The 24,774-nt window shown below is 34.0% G+C and overlaps 1 protein-coding gene across 1 annotated transcript in view; it reads left to right on the forward strand.

Annotated features, from left to right (window-relative positions):
• Positions 1-24,774, forward strand: part of KTN1 (kinectin 1 (kinesin receptor)) — a 103,700-nt gene that overhangs the window by 62,847 nt on the left and 16,079 nt on the right. Inside the window, exons 20-35 of the mRNA XM_011961860.1 lie at positions 3,707-3,741; positions 4,439-4,529; positions 5,216-5,284; positions 6,215-6,252; positions 6,773-6,863; positions 7,012-7,080; positions 8,337-8,374; positions 9,279-9,369; positions 9,446-9,514; positions 9,989-10,026; positions 12,469-12,559; positions 14,947-15,015; positions 16,060-16,097; positions 17,877-17,967; positions 20,307-20,393; positions 23,608-23,697. Coding sequence (XP_011817250.1) covers positions 3,707-3,741; positions 4,439-4,529; positions 5,216-5,284; positions 6,215-6,252; positions 6,773-6,863; positions 7,012-7,080; positions 8,337-8,374; positions 9,279-9,369; positions 9,446-9,514; positions 9,989-10,026; positions 12,469-12,559; positions 14,947-15,015; positions 16,060-16,097; positions 17,877-17,967; positions 20,307-20,393; positions 23,608-23,697 — 1,095 coding nt within the window. The remainder of the gene's footprint in view (positions 1-3,706; positions 3,742-4,438; positions 4,530-5,215; positions 5,285-6,214; positions 6,253-6,772; positions 6,864-7,011; positions 7,081-8,336; positions 8,375-9,278; positions 9,370-9,445; positions 9,515-9,988; positions 10,027-12,468; positions 12,560-14,946; positions 15,016-16,059; positions 16,098-17,876; positions 17,968-20,306; positions 20,394-23,607; positions 23,698-24,774) is intronic.

The following is a 24,774-nucleotide window of genomic DNA, read 5'->3' on the forward strand; positions in this document are numbered from 1 at the left end:
GTCTTGAACTCCTGGCCTTAAGTGATCTGCCTGCCTTGGCCTCCCAAAGTGCTGGGATTACAGATGTGAGCCACTGTGCCCAGCTAAGGCTTATTCTTGTCTTATTTCCTTTTCTGGTATAGCTTACAAAAGATATGATATCAATTATAAGATTTCTCCGCCCCCCCCATCTCTGAAATATGAATGTATCTTGTAGTCTCTGGTTACTGTTTAGTTGGCAACATTTTAAATTTTTACTGTTAAATAGCAGTGGTGAGATACAACATTGGTGACTTGGATTAGATATAATAGATTTTTGTGTGTGTGTTCTTACTTGAAACAGCAGAGTATATAGTTTCTGTGTATTAGTTACCAGAGATTTTTGAAATGCTGATATCAGTGTGTGAAGTTTTAACCTTTCTAAAATTAACTTCATGGAAGTAAAACAGATGCTTAGAAACTTCTGAATCTGTCCTAGAATTCTTGTATTCTAGTAGTATCCAGTTGCTGGTGACTCTTATTTAAACAGAAAACTTTTGTTCTTTACTAAAAATGGTATTTTCCATCATTAGATAAAAGTAAAACCACCAGCCTTAAATTTTTCTTTTCCTTTAAAGTCATGTAATACCTTGAGAAATGCCATTGTGATAACCTTATGTAAAATTCCCAATCATTCATGAAAGTTAATATTATTGCTATCTTATTAAGTCAGCCTTTTATTATAAGATTTCTGCGTACTTTTAGATGTTCTGTTAAAGTGACAACTTTTAGTATGAGATGTGCTTTTGATAGGAAGAATAATTAACAATTCACAGGATAAAATTTTGTAGCCACATTTTTTGATTTATTTAAAAGAATTATTTGATAAGGGGGAAACTTATTTTGTGATACTAATTTAAGATCTGCTGCCGGGTAATTCTTAAGAGTTGTTCTGACTCTGAAAGCTTTTTATTAATAGTCTAGAAAGCATATGACTGAGGTTTTCGTTATAGTTGTAACTTCTTTCATTTTGGCAAAGAATCATCTTTGTGGCTTTTCCTCTAGTCGTTTTCATTGTTGCTAGTGAAAGAAGAGAAAAGATGGGTATAATCTTAATTTATGTCATTTCCACTTTTCTTTAACCCCTTTCTATCCCTCAGTCAGAATTCCAAGTGACAGTTGAGAGATTGAACAGTTTAGTTATGTAAAAATTTCAGTCCTTTTACCCCATGGATTTTTATTCTGGAGGAAAAGATTGAGCTTATGAAAGCAGAAACCAATAATGGTGCCAAGTTGTTGTTTCTTCAGGTGTGGGAAGCAGAAAGACAGCAGGTACCAAGTAAGGTAACCTGTTGATACCCTAAAGGAGAGAAGGCTGCATTTGGATTTAGGCCTGCAGATGGTCAGATAATGCAAATAAATCATTTACTAATATTTCATTAACTCAGAATAAGACTTTTTTTTTTTTAATGAGCGAGAGCACTTCCTGAGTTTTAGTGAAGGAGCAGCATGACTTATTTATTCTTACTCCAGTAGATTTTTAAGATTCAGTGGTCAAGATTATTAAGTAAAAACTATAGGAAGTTTCTTCTTTTTGCTCTGCTGCCTTGTTAAATTGTATTGCAGAAGAATTTATTGTATATGGTATAGTTTTGGAAATCATCTAGGGTGGAAACAGTGGGATTGGATTAAACCAATAAAGTATGAAGTGAGGTAAAAATGTTGGAGGAGATGCAAACTAAGCTGGGTCAGTTTTATGCAACAGAGTATTTGATGAGCTGAAGACCAAGAATTTCTAAACTGTAACTTCATTAAAATTCAGTTCATCAAATACTTATTTACTAGTTGAGTATATACTAGGTACTTATCTACATGCTGAGCCTACAGAGATGAATGAGACTTGATTCCTGCCTTCCTAATATGGAGATAGATGTGTTAAACAGAAAATTATGGTGAATGAAATTTTGGAACTCCATATACAGGTTTAGAGGAAGAGATAATGCATTCTATTAATATTTGAAGGAGGTGGGGAGGTAACACAGGGAACAACTAAACCTGATTTTGAAAAATGAGCATGAATTTGCCAAAGAGCTAAGAGGCAATCCAGGCTGAGGGAATACAACGTTCAAAGACATGACAGTGTGGCCAGATTGGCATATTCAGAGTGTTGCTATATTGCAGAAGTACAAAATACAGGAAGGATGTAAGGAGTAGAGAAAGATTTGCTAAGACCTTATGAAGAGCTTTGTATGCTGTGTGAGGACCATGAACCTGATGTAGCATGTGGGTAAGCCACTAAAGGGTGTTGGAAGGATAAATGAGCATTTAGCCTAACATTTTAGAAAGAAGACTCTGGTAGGTAGGACTGACTAAAGGTACAGTACAGTAAATGGTTAAGGTGCAGGTAACTTAGACTTAATAGTGGTATATCTTTTTCTGAGATGGCATTCATTGAAAATAAATATGGACGAAAACCATCTTCATGAATGATTTAAAGGCTTAATGTATGATTTGTTTTTCATAGTATGAACCTGATTTAATGTACTTTTGACAACAACTATTTCCCTTCTGATGTTTGGATTATTTTTCCCATTGGGAACTTTTTTCCTGTGCCTTCTACAAAACAATTCTTACGAACTAGAAGCAAGGAGAAGAATTAGGGTATTATGATATTTGAGATGAGTAAGCTGAGGGCCTAAACTTAGGCATTAAAGAGAAGGGTTTAATTTCATAAGTATGTACAGAGTGGAATTTTAGGACTTGGATAGTGCAATGGAAAAATTAATACTATTTGTGAAAAATGATTGTAATAAGATTGGGAAAAACAAAAAAAAGATTGGGAAAAAAAGAAACTAGCAAGATTGGGAAAGGGGCGCACAGAAGAGAATGTTCTAGGAGAAAGACGGTAAATCTTATTGGTCAGGCTGCTTGGCTGTCTGAAGATACGGGAATACTGAGGGAGAAATCCCACTTTGGATATAAGATAAATTTTAACATTGGGGACTTCTGTGTGTACCGGGGAATGCCAGGAGAAGTTTGAGAGGGGACTCACCTTACATGTCATGTTCTAATGCTTTATGAAGAATGTATTCCTGTTGCTTTTGCAGTTTACAATCAGTTTTAAAACATTTTATATCTTGATCTGGTTGGTAGTTACATAGTATCTATCTAACAAAATTCACTGAGCTGTAAACAGGATTTGTGCACTTGTCTGTGTAAATGTTACACCTTAGTATAGAAAAAAAAAATCAAATCAATTAAAAGAGCCCCTGTTTGCCTGCCTTTCTCTTTTTCTTTTCTTTCTTTTCCATTCTTTTCCTTTTCTTTCTTTGTTTTTCTGTTTTCTTTCTTTTCTCTCTTTCTCTTTTCTTTCTCTTTTTTTTGGATTTGCAAGATCTTAGAGTCTGGATTCTTTGTATTTGAAGAATTGAATTAATGTAAAGGAAGTGAGGCAAGTTATCTTAAGGTTATCTTTTCTAGTGATTAAGATTTTCTTCATAAGATACTAATTCATTTTGCCAGCCCATTTTATACTACTACTTTTTCTGTGTCTCTTGTGTAAATGTATCTCTTTGTTTTGTTTTCTGAATTCTTTAATTATCAAGTCTTCAATAATTATCAAGTTATTGTTCTAAATTTTGTATCTATTTAATAACCCTAAACAGTTTTCACAAAATTATATTTCTTACCTGGTTTTTTTTTTATGCAAATTTGGTAAAGTTAAACTTTTTGGTGATTTTTATTTTAGCCTAATAAAGATGTTGTGGAACAAATGGAAAAATGGTAAGAGTTTAGTTTTCTTTTTATATTTTGATGAGTTACTTCTACCAAATTAACTACATTAATCATATTTTTAAAATTCTTTTTAAACTTTGTAATGGAAGAAAATGTGGTATACTGTTGATTTGGGATTACATTACTGTTTGTGGGTTTCATGTGTGGCAGTAATTTTACTTGTTGAGGCTAGCATGTAAGCATGAATTACTTGGGTACATTTTACTTGTAAAGAGGACATATCCTGAGACCATGATCAACCATCCCTAGGAACCTTTCTAGAATTAAGTTTATAAGAAATGATGGACAAAGGTTGATCCACTTAAAATGATTAGAAATAATACCATTAACTGGCTGGGCGCAGTGGCTCACACCTGTAATCCCAGCACTTTGGGAGGCTGAGGCGGGTGGATCACCTGAAGTCAGGGGTTCAAAACCAACCTGGCCAACATGGCAAACCCCGTCTTTACCAAATATACAAAATTAGCCAGGCATGGTGGCGCATGCCTGTAATCCCAGCTTCTTGGGAGGCTGAGGCAGGAGAATCGCTTGAACCTGGGAGGCAGAGATTGCAGTGAGCCGAAATCGCGCCATTGTACTCCAGCCTGGGCAGCAAAAGCGAAACTCCGTCTCAAAAAAAGAGAAGAAATAATACCATTAACCTTGAAAAATAGTTAATACATGTGTTATAAACTTATAATTTCAGCATTCAAGAAAAAGATGAGAAGTTAAAGACTGTAGAAGAATTACTTGAAACTGGACTTATTCAGGTGGCAACTAAAGAAGAGGAGCTGAATGTAAAGCATTTTGTAGTTTTGTTTTCCTTGTGTTTATTCAGTGACATAAAAGGATTTCACTGTAATTTGTGTAAGGTTTTCCCCATAGATCTTAAACTTAATAGTAGCTCTCACATTTTATAAATTTATATAATGCTTTTTTATTAAAGATTTTTTTAGAAGTTAGTAATGCATAATTGTAACATTGACTGCCTTAATGAGGTAGATACTATTGTTATAGTTTGTCAGTTTTCCCACTTGCACCCTTGTCCAAATTATAACCAAATGATAACTAGCAGACTTAATTCATGAAATGGTATTGGAGGCCAGAGAAGAGATTGCCATTCTATTTTATGGTTGTCGTTAGCTTTAACTAACTTGATTGGGAAAAGGTTGCTGGAAGAAGTAAGTTAAAAGATGTATTTGAATTTAGGGAGAGGAGTAACTTAACTAACAAGTGGTATACTATGTATTTTTGAGGTTGTTCAGATATAAGTAGAAATATATGTGGGTGTAATTGAATTAAAAATTCATTTGGGTAGCTATTGAAGTTACAGAATTATAGACATGGAAAAAAGTGAGAGTTTTGGGCCTTCCAGAGTGGAAAAGAAGCAGTTAAAGAAATGAGAAGCTAATGAATGTATTTTGAAGCTAGCTATATTTTTCAGAAAATAAAAGCATGTTTTGCTTATGTGTCTTTGAAAAAGGCAATAAGAACAGAAAATTCATCTCTGACAAAAGAAGTTCAAGACTTAAAAGCCAAGCAAAATGATCAGGTAATGTAGTACATTTTTACAACTGTTCTTTGTCTCTGTGTGTTTTGTTTGTTTGTTTTTTTGCTTGTTTTTTTAAATTAAAAGAAACGGGGTCTTGCTCTTTTGCCCAGGCTGGAGTGCAGTGGTACAATCATAACTCACCATAACTTCGAACTCCTGGGCTCATGTGGTAACTCCTCGCTCAGTCTTCTAAGTAACTAGGACTATAGGCTCATGCCACGATGCTCAGCTAACTTTTATTTTATTTTTTGTAGAGATGGGGTCTGGACATGTTGTCCAGACTGGTCACAAATTCCTGGCCTCAAGCGGTCCTCCCACTTTAGATTCCTAAAGTGTTGGGATTATAGGCATGAGGCACTGTGCCCAGCCCATTCCCTTTTAAACAGGGGGCAAACTGTTGCATAAAAACAAATCTGTTGTTTGTTTCTCTTCCTCTAGGTTGGAATTTGTCAATTATAGTTTTAATTTATGAATGATAATCAGTAATAGAGACTGCAATTTATATAATACTGATTGTATGCCAGGTACTGTGACGAATACTCCAGATAGGGTGCCACTGCCTTTTACTAGAGTGATAAAAAGGTTCTGAGTATACAAATATAAAGTAAGACTCTAGTAAAAGAGGCTGCCTGAAATTAGACAGTTTCTTAGTTGTATTTTCTCTATGGTTGGAATTATTGATTAAATAATTTTAACATTTATCTAATGATTTTTTTCTTTTGACATATTTATAAGTGGCCTTAAAGCTACCTATTTTCAAAATGCCATTTATTGTCATTATTATGACATTAAAAAAGTCTCGAAAGAATGCCTGGGCTTTCCTGTTTGGATTTTGATTGTAGTGGAAAATCTAAGGATAATGTGCATTTCTATTTCTGACCCATTTCTATTTTGAATAAGTTACTAAGTAGGATACTTTCCTATTTCCAGGTTTCTTTTGCATCTTTAGTTGAAGAACTTAAGAAAGTGTAAGTGATAACATTATTATAAACTGGTTTTTCTTCTTTGGTCCATTTTTTGTGTGTGTGTGCTCAGAAATCTAGTTTTATTGTGCAATTGGGACAGCTGATGTATGTTTAACTTTCACTCTAGAATGTTTCTTAGTGGAATAAGAGAACTTAGCTGTGCTTTCCCAAATTCAGTATTATAGTAATAATTAACACAAAACAAAACAAAACCTATTTCCAGAGGATGGGAGTCAGTATAGTTGAATGGAACTTGATTTTCCCCTGTGTTCCTCAGGGTACAAATCTTATATTTTTGATGTACTTTTGAAGCACTTAACTGACTTCTTGTGTGCATAGGCTTCAGCTGTCTGTTAGGAGGAGCTTTATGTTAGCCCTGGCTCTTCTACAAAGACATGTTGCTATTTTATTTAAAATGGGAAAGGGTTGATTTGGAGAGCCATTTCGTTATTTGCTGCTATTTTTTATATCTTGATGGGTCTGGTGATTTCTAATCAAATTATACTGCATTTCTTTATTGAAGGATCCACGAGAAAGATGGAAAGATCAAGTCTGTAGAAGAGCTTCTGGAGGCAGAACTGCTCAAAGTTGCTAACAAGGAGAAAACTGTTCAGGTATTGGGAGACAGAGAACTGTGTTTTATGTTTTTGTTTATCAACTTTAGTTAATATCATTTAATTTCATGTGTTTGTCTGTGCTTTGCATTTTATGTCAATTTCTGTGTTTCCATTGTCCAATCTTGTCTGTTTTGTCATTGTCAAGGATTTGAAACAGGAAATAAAGGCTCTAAAAGAAGAAATAGGAAATGTCCAGCTTGAAAAGGCTCAACAGGTAAAAATCCCAGAGCCATAGCATGACAGATTTATTAGTTATGTGTTATTTATGAGCTATTTGATTTTTTTTCTTGTTACTCAGGAAAAACTTTTAGTAGTATGCTGTAAGTATATTGGGTTATGTGCCTTTAATTTTATTTTTTGCCTGATTTAAGAAAATGTTCTTGATATTTTAATCTACATATCTTAAAAATTTTAACCATTAATGGTTATTTTCTAGAACATTTTTTGTGTTAATGTTTCATTTTAGTTTGCCAATTAAAAATGAAACATGAAACACTTAGGCAATTTTTTAAATCCTCCCCACCCCTTTTAAAAGAAAACTGCATGGACCAAAATGTTACTTGAATATACATTGCTCGACCTCTGCCTTAGAACAAAGTACAAGTTTCATTGGGATTTCAGACGTAGATGTGATTACTGGAAATTGATGAGTTTTGCTGATTTTAATCTGATAAGGCTTCCTTGAAAAAATGGTGAGATTTCATTGAAGAGATGATTCATTCATCTCATAGATTCATTCAGCAATATTTATTGTCAAAGCAGTTCTCGTCAAAGCACTGTACTCATGATTGGTGGATCACTAGCTAGTGATTGGAGATAATGTGTTGAGCGAAACAGGTAGGATGAAAAGATCATACTTTTCTAATATAGATTGAGAGTTCAGGAAAGTCTCCTCCCAAGGAACTGACATCTAAGCCAAGAATCTGAAGGGCCTGTGAGAAGAGAGTGGAGGATAAAAGGTATTATCAGACTGTATGATTAAGAAAAAATTAAAAAAGGACATCATAGAGTACTGTTGAGTAATTGGCCTTGAAAACTGGGATGGAGAAGAGCTCTGATAATGGTAGGGAGGTGTGTGGAGAGTTAATATTCTAATTTTTCACAACTGTAGAAGTATGGCTGATCTGAGTGCAGTGGTATTTACAACTGATTGATCACAACCAGTTAGAGATTTCTTTATTCCTTCTCCATCCCACTGCTTCACTTGACTAGCCTAAAGAAAAAAAGCATCACGTTAATTAGACTTATTATTCATAACTATTTTCCTTGTCCCTCCCCCTTATTTTTAGTTTATTAATTTTTGTGTTATTGGAGTCAAGAGGAGGTAAACTCAAAACACCTCTCATTTTGTCATGAAAAATTTAGCTAGTTTCTTTGTAATTTGAAATGTACACATTATAAAGACTTATAAAGCTTAATAAGTTAAATCGAAAGGATTATTAATAGATTTTTCTGTCCTTTGTATTTCAGTTATCTATCACTTCCCAAGTTCAGGAGCTTCAGAACTTGTAAGTACCATTTATCTCATTTCCTTTTACTATTTCTTTTTCATGAGTTAAATAGAAGTATAGTGAAAATTACAGCTTCTTGATTTCAAGTGGTGTTTTAGAAAATACAAAAATACTAATTATCTCAAAACTCCTAAGGGCCCTAAGTTTCTAATTTGGCTTTAACCTGTAAGTTATTTTGTGGGAAGGAGGTAAGAAGTCTTTTCATGATTTATAATCTGAATATAACTCCAAATTGAGATGTTGCTCTTTGCCTGTTTTAATAGCTATGTGAAATTGGTATCTTTCACATCCAGAACAATCATAGTAAGTTTTCCAAATTTGTTTGTATAGACTTAAACAAGGTGATACAGGGTAGAGGTAGAGCTAAAATAACTTACTCATATCTGGATATTCAGTGATAGAATGGTTTTCCTTAATCATCCTGTACTTCCTGATTTGATTGTCTCCAAAATCTTATATACCTTTTTTTTTTTGAGATAGAGTCTTGCTCTGTTGCCCAGGCTGGAGTGCAGTGGTGCGATCTTGGCTCACTGCAAGCTTCACCTCCCGGGTTCAAGTGATTGTCTTGCCTCAGCCTCCTGAGTAGCTAGTACTACAGGCATGCATCTCCACGCCTGGCTAATTTTTTTGTATTTTTGGTAGAGACAGGGTTTCACCGTGTTAGCCAGGATGGTCTTGATCTCCTGACCTCATGGTCCGCCCGCCTCGGCCTTCTATAGTATTGGGATTACAGGCTTGAGCCACCGCGCCCAGCCTTGTATACCTTTATACTTGAGAAGTTTGTTTATTTTAATCGGCTGGACTGTGAATACTACCCAAAATATACTTTTTTCAGTGTCTTAAGATTTTTGCTTTTTATGGTCATGTAACATTTTCATTTACAGTTCTGATTTGTTATCAGATTAAAAGGAAAAGAGGAACAGATGAATACCATGAAGGCTCTTTTAGAAGAGAAAGAGAAAGACCTAGCCAATACAGGGAAGTGGTTACAGGTGAGAAGTTAAAAACAATAAAAAATAGCCTTTTTATACTTGACTATCAATTTAATTTACACCTATTCTTTTTAAGGATCTTCAAGAAGAAAATGAATCTTTAAAAGCACATGTTCAGGAAGTAGCACAACATAACTTGAAAGAGGTATAGTATAAACAAATTACCAGCATGTTACATAAGGAATGAGAAGTCTTTGTTTAAGGTATTAGAAAGTCAAGATGTTAATATGTTTTGAGTTTCTTTGCCAGAAAAATTATGTTGTACCATGGTTCTATTGTTGTTTAAATAAGTTAACTTTTATTTCTGGCAAATCATACTTAACTGCTTAATCTGTCAACCTGAGCCTACAAGCATTTCCTTGTCTCTGTCTTTTCAAATAGACTCTTATCTCATTCTTAACTATCTGTTTAAAGTATTAGTCTTTAATCTTTTAAGAAATAAGTGTTAAAAATTGTTTAGTAAAACTCGTTCTGTCCTTTATAAATGGCCCAATCTTAAATTTACTGCACGTAATTATGTTTTTGTTTTTACTGGTGGGTGATTCTATATATATGTCGTAGCACCTTTTTTTAAAATTTTTTTTAATGTTAGCATTAAAAATGTGATTCTGTTTCTCAGGTCTCTTCTGCGTCACAGTTTGAAGAACTTGAGATTGTGTAAGTATGCTCTAAGACAGCATTTTGAAGAGAAGCAAACATCTCATTATTTTCCAGAGTGTGTTCGAATATAATGATGAGTTTCCTGTACATGATTAACTTTATTGTTAAGTGGAAATTATAATCCAGAGGCAAATAGGTTAAGTCTCTGTTGGGTAAAATAAAGGTTATTTAAATGCTTTCAGATACCTGGATTCTTTATCCTTTCCAAATCCATCAAACCCATTTTTTCAGTTATTCTTTCCGCAAATATAGACTGGTTTTAAGTTATTTTTTAAAACGAAGTATGCAATTATTATAGAGATTAAACTTATTTCAAATGAAAATTAGTATTTGAAAGTGTTAGTAACATCTCTGAATTATCCAGAAGATAATTTTAGCCATAATCTTGATAATGAATTTTAAACCTTTCTATAATTTTAATTTATTTATAGGGAAAATGGAACTTGTCATCCTGTGCTGAATAGGAAAAATACTGAATCTAGTCAGCATAAGAGGCATCAGTTTTTGTAGATATTAATCTTAAAAAATGTTTTATTCTAGAGAGTCTGTTGTCTTAAGCTACAGCAGGTTACAGTGGTGAGAAAGGGTATCTGGACCTGATCTTTTTGGCCCCCTTTAAAATTGCTCTTAACAAATTTTTCTTGGTGATACCATTACTTTTTATTGATACTTGTTTTAAAGAAGTGTTCCCTTTTAAACTGTCAAGATATTGAGTATATGTATTAGGTTATTATCTTTTTAAAAACAAGGAAGATTACTCTGTTTTTGGAAGGTTGCTGATTTGTACAATGATTGTCTTTTGGCTATTGTGTAACTGTCAAGGTGCTTATCTCTTATTTGCTTGGAAAGCTTAGGGCAGCATTTCTGGCCTGTTCATAGGGATATGTAGACCATTAAAGTAGGTAATTTTAGGTATATTTCTGCCTTACATTTTTTTTTTTGCCATTTTCTTTTTTAAATTAATAGATTTTATTTTTTTGTGGTGGAGCAGTTTTTATATTTATAGGAAAAAAGGAGAGAAATACAGTTTCCATATACTCTTCCCAATTCTCCCTACTGTTAACATCTTGCATTAGCATGGTACATTTATTACAACTGATGAGCCAGTAGCAGTATATTGTTATCATTGTTATTAACTGAAGTTCATAGTTTCCATTAGGATCACTCTCTGTGGGTTTTAACCAACGTGTAATGACATGTATCCATCATTACAGTATCATACAAAACAGTTTTACTGCCTTAAAAATCTCCTGTGTTTTACCTGTGCATCCCTCCCTCCCTTCCTCCATACCTCTGCAGCACCCCCCTAACCAATGACCTTACTGTCTTCAGAGTTTTACCTTTTCCAGAATATCATAGTTGAAATCATACAGTATATGGCTTCCCTGGATTGGCTCTTTTCTCTTTTTTTGGGACAGAGTCTTTCTCTGTGGCCCAGGCTGGAGTACATGGAATGCAGAGGTGTGATCATGGCTCACTGCAGCCAGGACATCCTGGGCTCAAGTGATCCTCTCACCTCAGCCTTTTGAGTAGCTGGGACTACAGGCACATGCCACCATGCCTGGCTAATTTTTTAGACACAGGGTGTCCCTGTGTTGCCCAGGCTGGTCTTGATATCCTGGACTTGAGTCATCCTCCCACCTTGGCCTCCCAAAATGCTGGGATTACAGGCGTGAGCCACCATGCTCAGCCTTGGATTGGCTTCTTTTACTTAGCAATATATATTTAAGTTTTTTCCTTTTTATATATCTCACTCTTCATGAATGCTGTTTTGTCATTTTTTTCATATAGATTTATAAGCATCTTGAAATTCTAGATCAAGGTGTGGTAAAAATAAGTGTTCAGCTCAACGAATACTTAAGACTCTTTCTAGCATTGGGGAATACTGAAATGGATAAGATTTCCTATCCCGAGGAAACCGTTAAACAGATCATTTTGATGGTGGTGTTATGCTATAGGTCTATTGCTTAGGATGACCAGGGCAATTGACATTCACTTGGGCTAGATAAAGATTTACATCTGCATGGGGTAAGGGAAAAACAGATTAAATTATCCATAGCATCTCTTCAGTACAAAGGTTATATACATATTTCATAAATTCCAGGGTCAACAAATTATGGCTAAGATTCTTAGGGCAAAATTCCTTGCTTTTTAAGTGGTAATATTTGCAATGATTAGATAAAATATAGTTTTGTTCTTAGTTTTCGTTTTAGAGTTTCTTCCTAGATAAAGCCACATTTGCTTAAGAAATGTTAAGTATGACTGAGTAAATGATCCTAGAAATATCTTTTAAAACAAACTTCCAAGTTGATATAATATGGGGGAAAAAAAAGCCGGTTTGTATTGTTTCTGCCATCTTTTTTATTAGGGGTGATATTGGAGTCTGGTTTTCCTTTTTTATGTACTTTAGTAAATGTAGATCTTTGTAAAAAATTCTAGGTTGAAAGAAAAGGAAAATGAATTGAAGAGGGTAGAAGCCATGCTAAAAGAGAGGGAGAGTGATCTTTCTAGCAAAACAAAGCTGTTACAGGTGAATATGGTGACTTAAAATTAATTATTTTGTAAATTATTGTCTTTGCATGCTTTAAAATAATTTTTAACTGCTGCCAAAAAATAGAGTACAGAATGAATCTCCCTCCCACCCAGATACTAGGTCTCATTATTGGCATATTTTTTGAGTAAGTACCCATTCATAAAATGTGTGTGTGTATGTATACTTGTTTATAAAATACTCTGTTGAACTATACTAACTTGTGTATTTTGCTTCCTTCACAATTAACAGTGTTTTCAAGATCTTTCCATATAAAGCACATTTCTGCCCTAACTTTTAATAGTTTTATGATACTGGATGATTATATCATCATCTTCTATTTTTATTTTTGAGACAGAGTCTCACTGTGTTGCTCAGGCTGGAGTACAGTGGCATGATCTCGGTTCACTGCAATCTCTGCCTCCTGGATTCAAGCAGTTCTCCTGCCTCAGCCTCCAAAGTAGCTGGGACTACAGGTGTGCACCGCTATGCCCAGCTACTTTTTGTATTTTTTGGTAGAGATGGGATTTCAGCATGTTGGCCAGGCTGGTCTCAAACTCCTGACCTCAGGTGATCTGCCCGCCTCGGCCTCCCAAAGTGCTGGGATTATAGGTGTGAGCCACCATACCCAGCATATATCATTTATATAACCAATCCCAGTTGATGGGTACCTAGATTATTTAGGGCTGTTTTTTTCTGCACAAACAATGCAGCGGTGAATATCCTTGTACACGTTTTGAATAGTGTATCTGTATCCTAGAAATGAAATTCTGGATCAAGGCTTATGTTGGTTTTTTGTTTGTTGAAAGAGATAGTTAAATAGAAAATCAGTATCTTCTCACCTTCATGCAGTTAGTATTCAAATTACTTACAGAACATTGATTTGAAGTGGTAGCAAATTTGTAGATGCCTACATTGTCTTGGATTAATCTTGCTCACATTACATGCTTCAAGGTTTGAGTCTGTCACATTCCTTCTCCCTCTCATGTAGGTTCATTTTAAATTTTGTTAGACAGTGCTAAATAGACCTCCAAAAGTGTTTTTACTAATTGACACTCTCACCAACAAAGGGCCATTTCCCCTTCTTCCTTTCCAACATTGACAAGGGTAAAAATATTTGATATTATACTTGAAAGATGGTAAGATTATTTTTAATTTGCATTTGATTGTGAGAGAAGTTAAGCATTTTTCATATGTTCAAGCCATTTTTATATGAATTGTCCTTTAATTTTCCCCACCTTTTTTCCACTGGGTTGACTCCTTTACTGATTTGTAAGTCTTTTTTATGTAATAAAGGAAATTAAATAACCTTTTGTTATTATACGAGGTGATTTATTTTCCCCATTTTTTCTTCTGACTTGATTTGTGAAGGGGAAAAACCTTTTTGGGAAATTTGAAACTTTTATGTACTCAAATATAAGTAATTTCCAGAGTTTTAAGTCTTGGGAAGAAAGATGTCTCTCTACGATCATAAAAATATATTCATCTGGGTGTGGTAGTTCACACTAGTAATCCCACCCAGCACTTTGGGAGGCCGTGGCAGGTGGATCTCTTGAGGTCAGAGGTTCGAGACCAAACATGGCCAACATGATGAAACCCCTACTCTACTAAAATAATATAAAAATTAGCTAGGCATGGTGGCAGGTGCCTGTAGTCCCAGCTACTCGGGAAGCTGAGACAGGATAATCACTTGAACCCGGGAGACAGAGGCTGCAGTGAGCTATGATTGCAACACTGCACTCCAGCCTGGGTGACACAGTGAGACTCCATCTTAAAAAAAAAAACATATATATATTTTCTTCAAATATGTTTATAATTCTTTTTGTTTGTTTAGCTTATTTCATGTAACTTACATCAGTAAGCTGTAACAATAACATTGTAACCATTAAAAAGAGAAGACTAGCCACATTGTTAAATAATCCATCATAACAATAGTGATTCTGTTACCCAGGGGACATTTGTCAATATCTGAAGACATTTTTGGGTGTCACAGCTGGGGCAGGGGGGCTGGGGCATCTAGTGGATGAGTGCCATGGATGCTTCTACATGTCCGGCAGTGCATAGGATAAACCCCCACAACAAAGAAAAATATCAAGCCCAAAATGTTACTGGAGTTGAGGTTGATTTGAAATGTCACTTCATACTAAATTCTTAGAGCTATTTGGGTGTATTTCTGGATTCTATTTTGTTCCATTGAGACATGCAAACTCTGCTGCTAGTACTAATATAAATACTCTATATGTTTTAATATAGAGCTTATTACACACTTTAAAATTATTGCCCTTTTGGAATTTTTCTAGCTTGTATGATCTGTTTCTAGCTTGTATGATCTAAGTTTATGTGGAAAAAAATGTTTAGATACTGATGTTTAATTTTTATTTAATTAGGATGTACAAGATGAAAACAGATTGTTTAAGTCCCAAATTGAGCAGCTTAAACAACAAAACTACCAACAGGTAGGTACTATTAGATGTCTTGCCTTTTACTTAGGTGGCAAAAAAATTATATAACCAGTGACGTATAAGTATTTTGGCCATTTCTGCATTTTTATTGAGAATAAAGTATGTTTTATTTATGTTTATCAAATTTTATATAAAACAACCTGCTATATCATATCCAAAGTAAAACAAATCTATAATTTATAATGTATACACAAATAATATTTTTGCTGTACTCCAGCTCTGTTTTGTATCTCTGTGTGTTTTCTGATCCTAGAATTCTTACAAGTCAGTTTAAATACTGTAATGGTTGGCTTAAAGATGTGTGTACACACTGTATCTCCCCTCTTCCCAAATGAAACATTGGTAACTGGAGAGAAACTAACAAATGTATCATAAGCAATAGTGTACTACTATTTAAAAGAGGTTTTCAAGTTACAATTCTGCTTGGTAAAAACAAAAATGTGTTTTTATAAAAGATGCTACCCAAAATAGCCTTTAAATTAATTTATGAATGTATATGGATAGACTTGATAGTATTTTGAGAAACAAATGGAGTCCTTGCAAACAAGAAGCTTGAGAGATTATTATCACTGAGGAATAAATACCATATATGAAGGGCTGTGTACCTTTGCATGTTGATGTATAATTAACTTTTTGTTAAACGTGAGGAAACATAACTTAGTATTTCCTTTGATTTCATTTCTGGTATTTTTTTTTTTAACTTCGAAGCTTAACATTTTTATGTAGTCAAATATGAATTGTGCAGTTTGAAAATTTAAGGTATGCTTCCATACACATAGTGGGAAATTGATAAATACTTACTAAATGAAGAGTTTAAGTATGTTGCGACAGTAAAGATTGGATTTAGCATTCAATACTTTTTACAGATTTGTACATGTTTTTATTAAAATTACTTGATTAAAGTCAGGGTGACTTTTATATGAAATATATGCTATTTTTCCTTTTGTTGTTTTCTTAGTTTATATCTGAGAAAAGCTTCGGTGTTTTTAAGTCTCCTGAAAAGTTTCGTTTTGAAATAACATTTAACTCTTTTGATAGGCATCTTCTTTTCCCCCTCATGAAGAGTTATTAAAAGTGTAAGTAATAAGTTTGATTCACAGTATATAAAGTAGTGACTATTTTTATGTGATAAACCATTCTCAAATAAGCAGTTTAGTGTAACTTCAAATGGCACCTGATTTTTACAGTTCTATTTGGATATCTTGAATTACAGTTTGGAGTTGAGTGGTACCTTTGGCTAAGATGCTTTTTTTTATAGTATTTGGATTTGAATATTTTGTTGAGGGAGATGTTTGTTTTTGTTTTTTTAGGCGTTCAGATAAAGTTAAACTATACTTTGCAGGGTTTTCTAAATCACCTTCTGTTATCTCAATTATCTTACTGGGTCTTCTTCTAGGTGTGATTGTGTAATTGAATGATGCAACTTTGGCTTAGCTTCATTTTTTAAAGAAATTTTAGGTTAGATGTGGTAGCTCATGCCTGTAATCCCAGCACTTGGGGAGACTGAGGCGGGAGGATTGCTGAGCCCAGGGGTTTGAGATCAGCCTGGGCAACATAGTCAGACCTCGTCTCTACAAAAAGTTTAGAAATTCCGGGTGTGGTGGCATGCACCTGTGGTCCCAACTACTCCAGAGGCTGAAGTGGGAGGATCTTTTGAGCCCAGGAAGTTCACACCATTGCACTCCAGCCTGGCACCAAGAAAAAAATATATATATGTAGTCTTTATGATTGTCTTTCTTAAGGAGATTTTTTTTTTAACTGATACATTTTTCTTGTTAGCCTGTAATTTTCTCTGTAAGGCTACATTTAAGGTCTTTTCACATAAGTTAGTGTGTTTCAACATGTTAAAATGTCAACCACATTAAGTATATTAATAGATGATGTAAGTGATCTATCATCGGGAATATTGTTAATTTTTTTTTTCAAATCTGTTTTTCCATCTTGGTTTACAGAGTTACTTGTTTACTAGGTTAGAATTATTGACTGTTAAATCGAGTCTTCAGTTTGACTATATAGAGCAAAAAGGTTTGCAAACATTTTCTGTGAAGGCCTTGATAGCATTTTAGGCCTGTGGGACACATAGGTCTGTTTTATAGATGTGTATATATATGTGTATATGTGTGTACATGTATAAATAAAACAACACTTTAAAAATGTAGAAGCGGCTCTTAGTTCGAGGACCTACAGAAACAGACTGTGGAGTGGGCCCATAGCCTTAGTTTGCCAGCTTCTTATATAGACACTGATTCTCAGCGAAGAGCTATTTGTTATTTAACTTTCTACTCCAGCCACTCTCAACTGTAACAGAATCAAATTATGAATCTTTGCCATTGCATTCTGCGTTTCTGGGAAACAGTAGCAGAAAAAAACATGAATGCTGAGATTGGTATGAAAATGGCAAGAAAACACGGAGCTCACTTTAATATTATACTTTTGTTGTGGGTTAGCCATTTAAAGTTATAACTGATTTCATTGCCCTCTGGGAAGAAAAATATTTAAGGGACTGCTTCTACATCCGTTTTAACTCCTCTGAAAATAGCTACTGTGTACTGACCCAAGTAAAAATATAAATAGCTACAACAGTTAATATATTCCTAAACTGTTTCTTAGGGAATGAGATTTCTCTTTAGCACAAGCCTAAGCATACCATATTAGGTATAAAAACTTAGAAATCATTTCTGAAATTTATAGGATGGGCTTTCTATGTTAAACAGTAGGTAGACTCTTTAATGTACTTTTCAAGGTACCATTTCTTGATATTCTTATTTTGTAGTAACAAACGTTGATAGGTAGGGATCTGAGTTGTATTACTGTTTACCTAAAATCTTGCTACACGTATTCATGTTCTGGTTTAGAATTTCAGAAAGAGAGAAAGAAATAAGTGGTCTCTGGAATGAGTTAGATTCTTTGAAGGATGCAGTTGAACACCAAAGGAAGAAAAACAATGTAAGTAAATCTTAATCAGAATGAAGCTTTTCTTTTTATTACTTTAACACTGAAATATGGTCCAGGAATTTTTTTTTTAAATCTACTTTTACTTTAGATTTCTTAATCTTTGTGAGAAAGTACTATTTTCTGTGTGTAGTTTTTTCAGGGGGTGGGGCATTATTGGAGAACAGTTTTTTAAAAATAAGTGAAAAGACGAGTTCTTATTCTTATAAATATTTAAATGTTGAAGTTATAATTATTACACCTTTAGTTATTTTTAAAAACTAAAAGTGCAGTTGACTTTTTGTTGAACTTTTATTTGGAAAACATGTTTTTCAGCTTGGTATTTTAAAATCAAAGGTATTTCCTCTTAGATTGGGCCGGCCTTTTTGTAAACCGAAAGTAATACCAGTATTCAAACCCAGTATACTCAGTAATGAGGTCTTTTGAAAGCCTTCTGTTTTTTTTTTTTTTTTTTTTTTTTTTAAGAAGGGTCTTCCTCTGTCGCCTAGGCTGAAAGTAGCATGAACTCGGCTTACTGCAACCTCTGCCTCCTGGGTTCAGGTGATTCTCCTGCCTCACCCTCCCGAGTAGCTGGAATTACAGGTGTGCACCGCCACACCCAGCTAATTTTTTTTTGTATTTTTAGTAGAGATAGGGTTTTACCATGTTGGCCAGGCTGATCTCGAACTCCTGACCTCAAGTGATCCACCTGCCTCGGCCTCCCAAAGTGCTGGGATTATAGGTATGAGCCATGGCACCTGGCCAGAACCCCATTTTTAACTGAGAGGTGGTTCAAATTTTAGTAATTAAGTGTGTTAGAGGCTATAGAACCTAACTATGTTTATACTAGAAAGGGGAGGGATAGTGCTTTCAGAAATACGAATCCTAATAACTTACTGAGTAGACAAATAATGAATTTAGTAGAATTTCTTAAATTTTCTCATACCAGAGGGCAACACCTATAAGTAGAGTCCAAGCATTCTTGCTAGAGAAGAAATTTTTGTACACTGTAGTGTGATTGCTAACACTTGAGCAAGGGTAAACTGTTACTGAAATCTAAGGGAGTATTGCTAGTAAGTGGATGTGTGTTTTCTATTTTTCAAAGTTTGCATTAAATTGTTAATTTAACAAGTTGACATTTTCTTGTACCCCTGAGTTTGTCAAAATTAGGTACATGAATTGCCGCTTATGTGTTGGTATAACAGTACTAACAGCATTGCTTAGCCACAAAACTTGAGGTGAACTTGCCAATATACTGCTAACATCTTAACTATGTTTTATTATTGGGATTCTGAGATAAGGAGGGCATGGTAATGCAGCAGCAGCAGCGCTGGAGACATTGAACCCTTGTGAAAAGAGCCAGGACACTGGAGGCCAGCAGATAGCAGTGTCAGTCTTTCCTTTTAGTTCTGCCACTTCATTTTCTCTGTGTCCTTGGCTCAGTTTCCTAACTTACTTGAGCTGTGGTTTCCCTGTCTATAGAATGGGAATAAATACTTCATGCGGTTGTTGTAACGATGAGAATTTGTGAACTGCCAAATAGAGTGGTTGGCATATATTAAGTAATAAATGGTGATTATTGGCTTTTTATTTTTTGTTGTTGGTTTTTATCTGTTTAGATTTCTCATTCTGGAAAAAAGACTGAAATATAGAAGATTATATTTATATTTGTGAATGAAATGCTGTTAAAATCCAGATCTCTCAATTTTTAATAACCTCTGTCTCCTCCAAGAGAATCTATTTTATAGCCTTCCAGCCTTCCCCTTTGCTTTGATCAATTAGCTCATACAATTCTTGTAAGATTGTTTTGTAGCATGAATGTTAGGCCATGCCAAGAAAGACATAGAACACAGTGGGTTATTATGGGATTCCTAGGTAGATTTGAAACATGTTAATTGTATTAAAACATAGAGAAAAAAATGTTACACTGCAGTGGAAAGTCCTATGAGTGTTATTGGGCCTTGTTTAAACATCACATAAAAAGCTTTTTGTAATACTTCTATATTTGCTCTGTCTTTAATCTTCTAATATTCAATGTACCTGAAATCATGTATGTATTCTTGGTTTGTGTCTTTACTTTTGAATGCTTTCTTCTTTGTCACATGTGCATAGTAGTTATTTTAAAATGTGGCCTATTTGGTATATATACTAAAACATGGAAAGTGGGCATCTTTATTTTCTCATTCAAACTTCTAAACATTGCTTTTTATTTTTTTGCTAATATGCATATTTTCCCATTGAAATAATTTTGCAGTAACCAGCATTTAAATGCAGTGCAAAATACTGATGAAGTAAAAAAGCAAAAATCTTTCAATAATGGATAAACTGAAATCATTCTTTCTAAAAATGATTAGGACCTTCGGGAGAAAAACTGGGAAGCAATGGAAGCATTGGCATCAACTGAAAAAATGCTGCAGGACAAAGTGAACAAGACTTCCAAGGTTGTAATGCTAACTCCTAGAAACAATCCACTGAACAGAGAAAATCTGCAGCTTGTCTTAAAATCAGACTAAAGCATTTACTTTTACTGCAATTTAAATATAAAATCTCCTTGTCCACATTTATCATCTCTATCATCTCTGCTTTTTTCATCTACTCCTTGAAGCTTTAATTTTGGGCATGCTGATTTGTTGTGATTACCTGATTGTTTGGGCTTTGTTGAGCACAACTTTAAGCTGAAGAGTCTCAGAAGACTGATGTTAACCTCTTGTCAGACAATATGCGCCTTTTGGGTTGGTTAAGATAACTTTCATGAAAACTTTGAACCAAAGAAATCTAGGTGAATTAACAAACACATTTGAATATGTAGGATGTGCCATAAACTTGGTGTTTTGGAGGGCACACCAAGATGTCACAGATAAGGTAGAAAAATGTTAAAAGTCTTAAATACAGGAAAGGCATCAACTTTCGGTATGTTGCTGGGAATGATTCCTTAGAGGTGGTGGACTCAAACTTCATATATTACTGGATAGCAATGACATATATGGCATGTTTAGATGAAATATTACTGTCAAGGGATAATTCTCTTGAGCAGAGTATGTGAAGTACTCCTGAAATACATAGCCCCCTTTGTCTTCAGAACAATGGAGGACATTCTCCTTGAGCTCAAGTTGTACCATTGGGTGTGAAGATTTCTAATGAATTGTCATAGAGAGGTTGTTTTTAAAAATTGAGAAAATTGAATCTGCCAGTCCAGTCAAGTATTTTGAAAATTCCTGCCAAAAATAAATGTGAAACAGGGGTATTGAATTTTGCAGATAGGTAAATGAAGGAACCTACATGATTCATTTTAGCACTGTGAAAATATTTTGTGTGCCATGGTACTCTATTGAATCTTTAATATAAGTCTTAGTGACACCTGAAGGAATTTTTAAGTATAAAATAGTTCTGTGATTTTTTTTTTTAAGCAAGTATACGTTTATAGTTACGTTTCCTATAGCTTAGTGGATTTGTGTTTAACTATATCCCTATTCATCTAGCCATAATTTTCAGTAAAGGTTAAATTCGAGATAGCTGGGAGGTATATTGGGACCACAGAGTAGAAAAATCTAGGTCAGATAGGATGTTTTATTGGGACATTTCATTATTTCATTGGGAGTGGTTGCAATTGTACAGTCATTTCTGTCAGCAATGAGGGTTTTAGTGTGGTTTCTGGTTGTTTCTATTACTTTGTTTTTGACGGTTAAGAGCCACCTTTTTGGTTTTATTTTGTTAGTGAGACTGGGTATCTGGATGCTCATCATGCCATTCCTACAAGAAGTTACATGCTACTTGCCATAGGCATTTTTGCATTTTATGATTCTAAAAGAAAGCTAGAATTTCTGTGCATGATGCCTTCTTGCATAGCTAAAGATCTGCAGAGAATAGAATAGAAATTCTTCTATATTTCAATGGAATTTAGACAGTCCTTAGATAGTATAGGTGAAAGGGATGTTGATTGACCCAGTGCTGTAAATTATGTTGTGATGAGAAGGAACTATGTGAAACACTTTCAGTATTTTAACTAGAAATAAGTTACGGTCAGCTTACCTAAAATGTAAAGAGGATGATATATGCTGTCTTTACAGGATTATTTTTAAAGGCTAAATATCCTTGAGGAGCTACTGAAAAAAACTTGTATACATTTCACTTAAAGATGGTATGCAAATTATAGTTCAGTTTCAATATTAGATCTTTCCTGGATGTTAAAGTGGAATGGAAATTGCTATCTATAACCAAACTACTATACCAGATGAAAACTTACTAGATAAAATTGTTGATACTAAATAAAAGTAACTTCCCATGTTTGTGGCTCTTGGTTATGTTAGACACTTTGTTCTTTTAGTCTGTTTTTTTCCTTGGAAAGTTTTCAAAAAGCTGTTCCTCAGTGTTTCTTTTCCTAACCGGTTTTCTTTAAAGATTACTGCTTTGGTCAAATGATAAGAATTACCTCTTAATGTCCTTGAAGTAGCATTAATTATTTTCCTTATTTTATGTAGTTAGGTGTATTCCTGAAAATTAGTGGACTTCATTGAATTATTGAAAATAACCTTATGAAAACACCTGTTGTAAAAATCTGCTGATCTTTAATTAACAGCTTTTTGTGTGTATGGAAAATGGCAAAATCTGCAGCTGTTTATTGTGTAAATTTTCATGTGATTAGATTTTCTAAAATTGAAGTGTGTAGACCTTGAATCAGTGATAGATTTCAAATTTCACATCTAAATGTTGGGGGAAAGATGTGGTTGAGATGTTTCTAGCTTGCTTGCCTTCTTGTCACCTGTTGAACTTTGTGACTGTTGTTTTTAGATGATTTTCTTGGCTTGGTTTAGATGTGCATTTTTATAGGGGTCTTCTTTTTTTTTTTTTTTTTAAATCTCGTGGAGGTAGTTTGAATGTTAGATTTTTTTTTTTGGTGTGTGATAAGTCATTACCCTAATTTTGACAAACCATGGTTTTGAGTTATAATTGATATCCATTAGACTTGGATTTAATATCAGCAAATTTAGACTTACACATTTGTAATATTTGTAAATTTATAGCAGAGTCCATATACAAGTGTCAGAACTAGTTTTTATGATGTGTGGCATTAGTGAAATAATATGCCATCAGTTGCTCCTTGTTCTTTTTCCCATTTATATCATCCATCAGATTTTGATGGTCCTCCTTGTTTAGCATAAATACTTCACATGACCTTGAAGTTGGAAATAAGGAAGTTACCATTTTAATGCCATGACCTTATATGGTCCATAAGTGATGCATTTTTTAAATAGAGATATACCAGCCAATAAACCTCAGTTGTGTTCCTCCAATGTGTATTTTCTGCTATGGGTAGTTTATGAAGTTTTAGCTATAAGAAATGTTTTTTGTGTGTCTATTTTTGAAGTGTTCTGGACAGGCAAATCACTTGATTTCTAAATGCCAAGGAAAATGTCCATATTGTCAGATACTGCTACGGCATTATTTGATATTTAGGATGCTTTAGAGATTTTGCAGATTTTTTCTTATGGGAGCATTTTAATATCTTAAAGTGGGAAATTTTAACATTTATCAGTATTAAAATTTTTTTTTAACTTTTTCTTCCTGTAGAATTTAAGACACCATAATTTTTTCTTTTCTGTTTTTTAAAAAATTCTGTGATCTTGTGAGTTTGATTTGGTTCATCTTCTACTTTAGGAAAGACAACAACAGGTGGAAGCTGTTGAGTTGGAGGCTAAAGAAGTTCTCAGAAAATTATTTCCAAAGGTGTCTGTCCCTTCTAATTTGGTAAGACTAATTTATTATTTTTTTAACATGATGACATTATTCAGGAAAGGTATGAATAAGCAACATCATTTGCACTCCACTTGGTTTCAGTAGAGTGCTGATTCCTTGATCTTTCCCATTATTAAGCTGGTGCTTTTCAGTAAAGATTAATAACTTGATTCAAAACTGAGTTTTATTTACCTGATACTTTTGTTTCTATAACATTTTATGAGACATTATTTAGAGGATTAAAAACATCATTTGGGAAAGAAGTGTTTTTTAATGCCAATAAAACCAATATGGTAACATTCTTAATGGCTTTATTTAAAACTTAATTTTAAGTGATTGCTTCTTAGTTTTAGGAACACTTCCTTAATGTACTTGATACTATGAACCAGGCTCTTTACATTTTAAAACTCAAGATTTTTGGTCATCTATTACCTTCTTCAAGCAGAAATCTTACAGATAATATAGAACAACTTGGTTTATTTGAGGTAGTACATGTTCTTGTTTGTTCAGAGAATTAGCAATAATTATTTGAGGGCAGAGAAAGTCAGTGAATGTGCATGTGAGTTTCCTAAAATAGAGTGTAGGGTCTTTTTTTTTTAATGGAAAACTGTTCAACAGTAGAGAGACAAGCATAATGAGGCCCGATGTACCCAACATCTCTCCATGGCACTTATCAGTGCATGGCATGCATATAAGCTACCGTGTTTTACCTCCCACCCTGTACTCCCTAGATTAATTTGAAGGAACTCAAACATCAGAGCGTTTCATCCGTAAATATTTCAGTACACATTGCTAAAACATAAGCATTTGTTTTAAAAAAGTATCATATTACACTTCAAAATACATTCTTAATTTTGTATAGTATGCGTTTCTCCAGTTGTCATATAAGTTGTCAATTTTATTAAATAATAACTTATTGTAGTTTGTTTTAATCAGGATCCAAATAAGGTCAGTATGTAACTGGTTTGAGACATCTTTTAGATATTTTTTAATCCATGGGTTCCCCCACTCTTTCTCAGTAACACCCCACCTCCTTTAAAACAAAACAAAAGACTTAGTGGTTTCCTATGACGTTTCCCACAGTTTGGA

This window comes from Colobus angolensis, unplaced genomic scaffold, assembly GCF_000951035.1.
Source record: "Colobus angolensis palliatus isolate OR3802 unplaced genomic scaffold, Cang.pa_1.0 Scaffold57, whole genome shotgun sequence".
In the NCBI taxonomy this organism is placed as follows: domain Eukaryota; kingdom Metazoa; phylum Chordata; class Mammalia; order Primates; family Cercopithecidae; genus Colobus; species Colobus angolensis.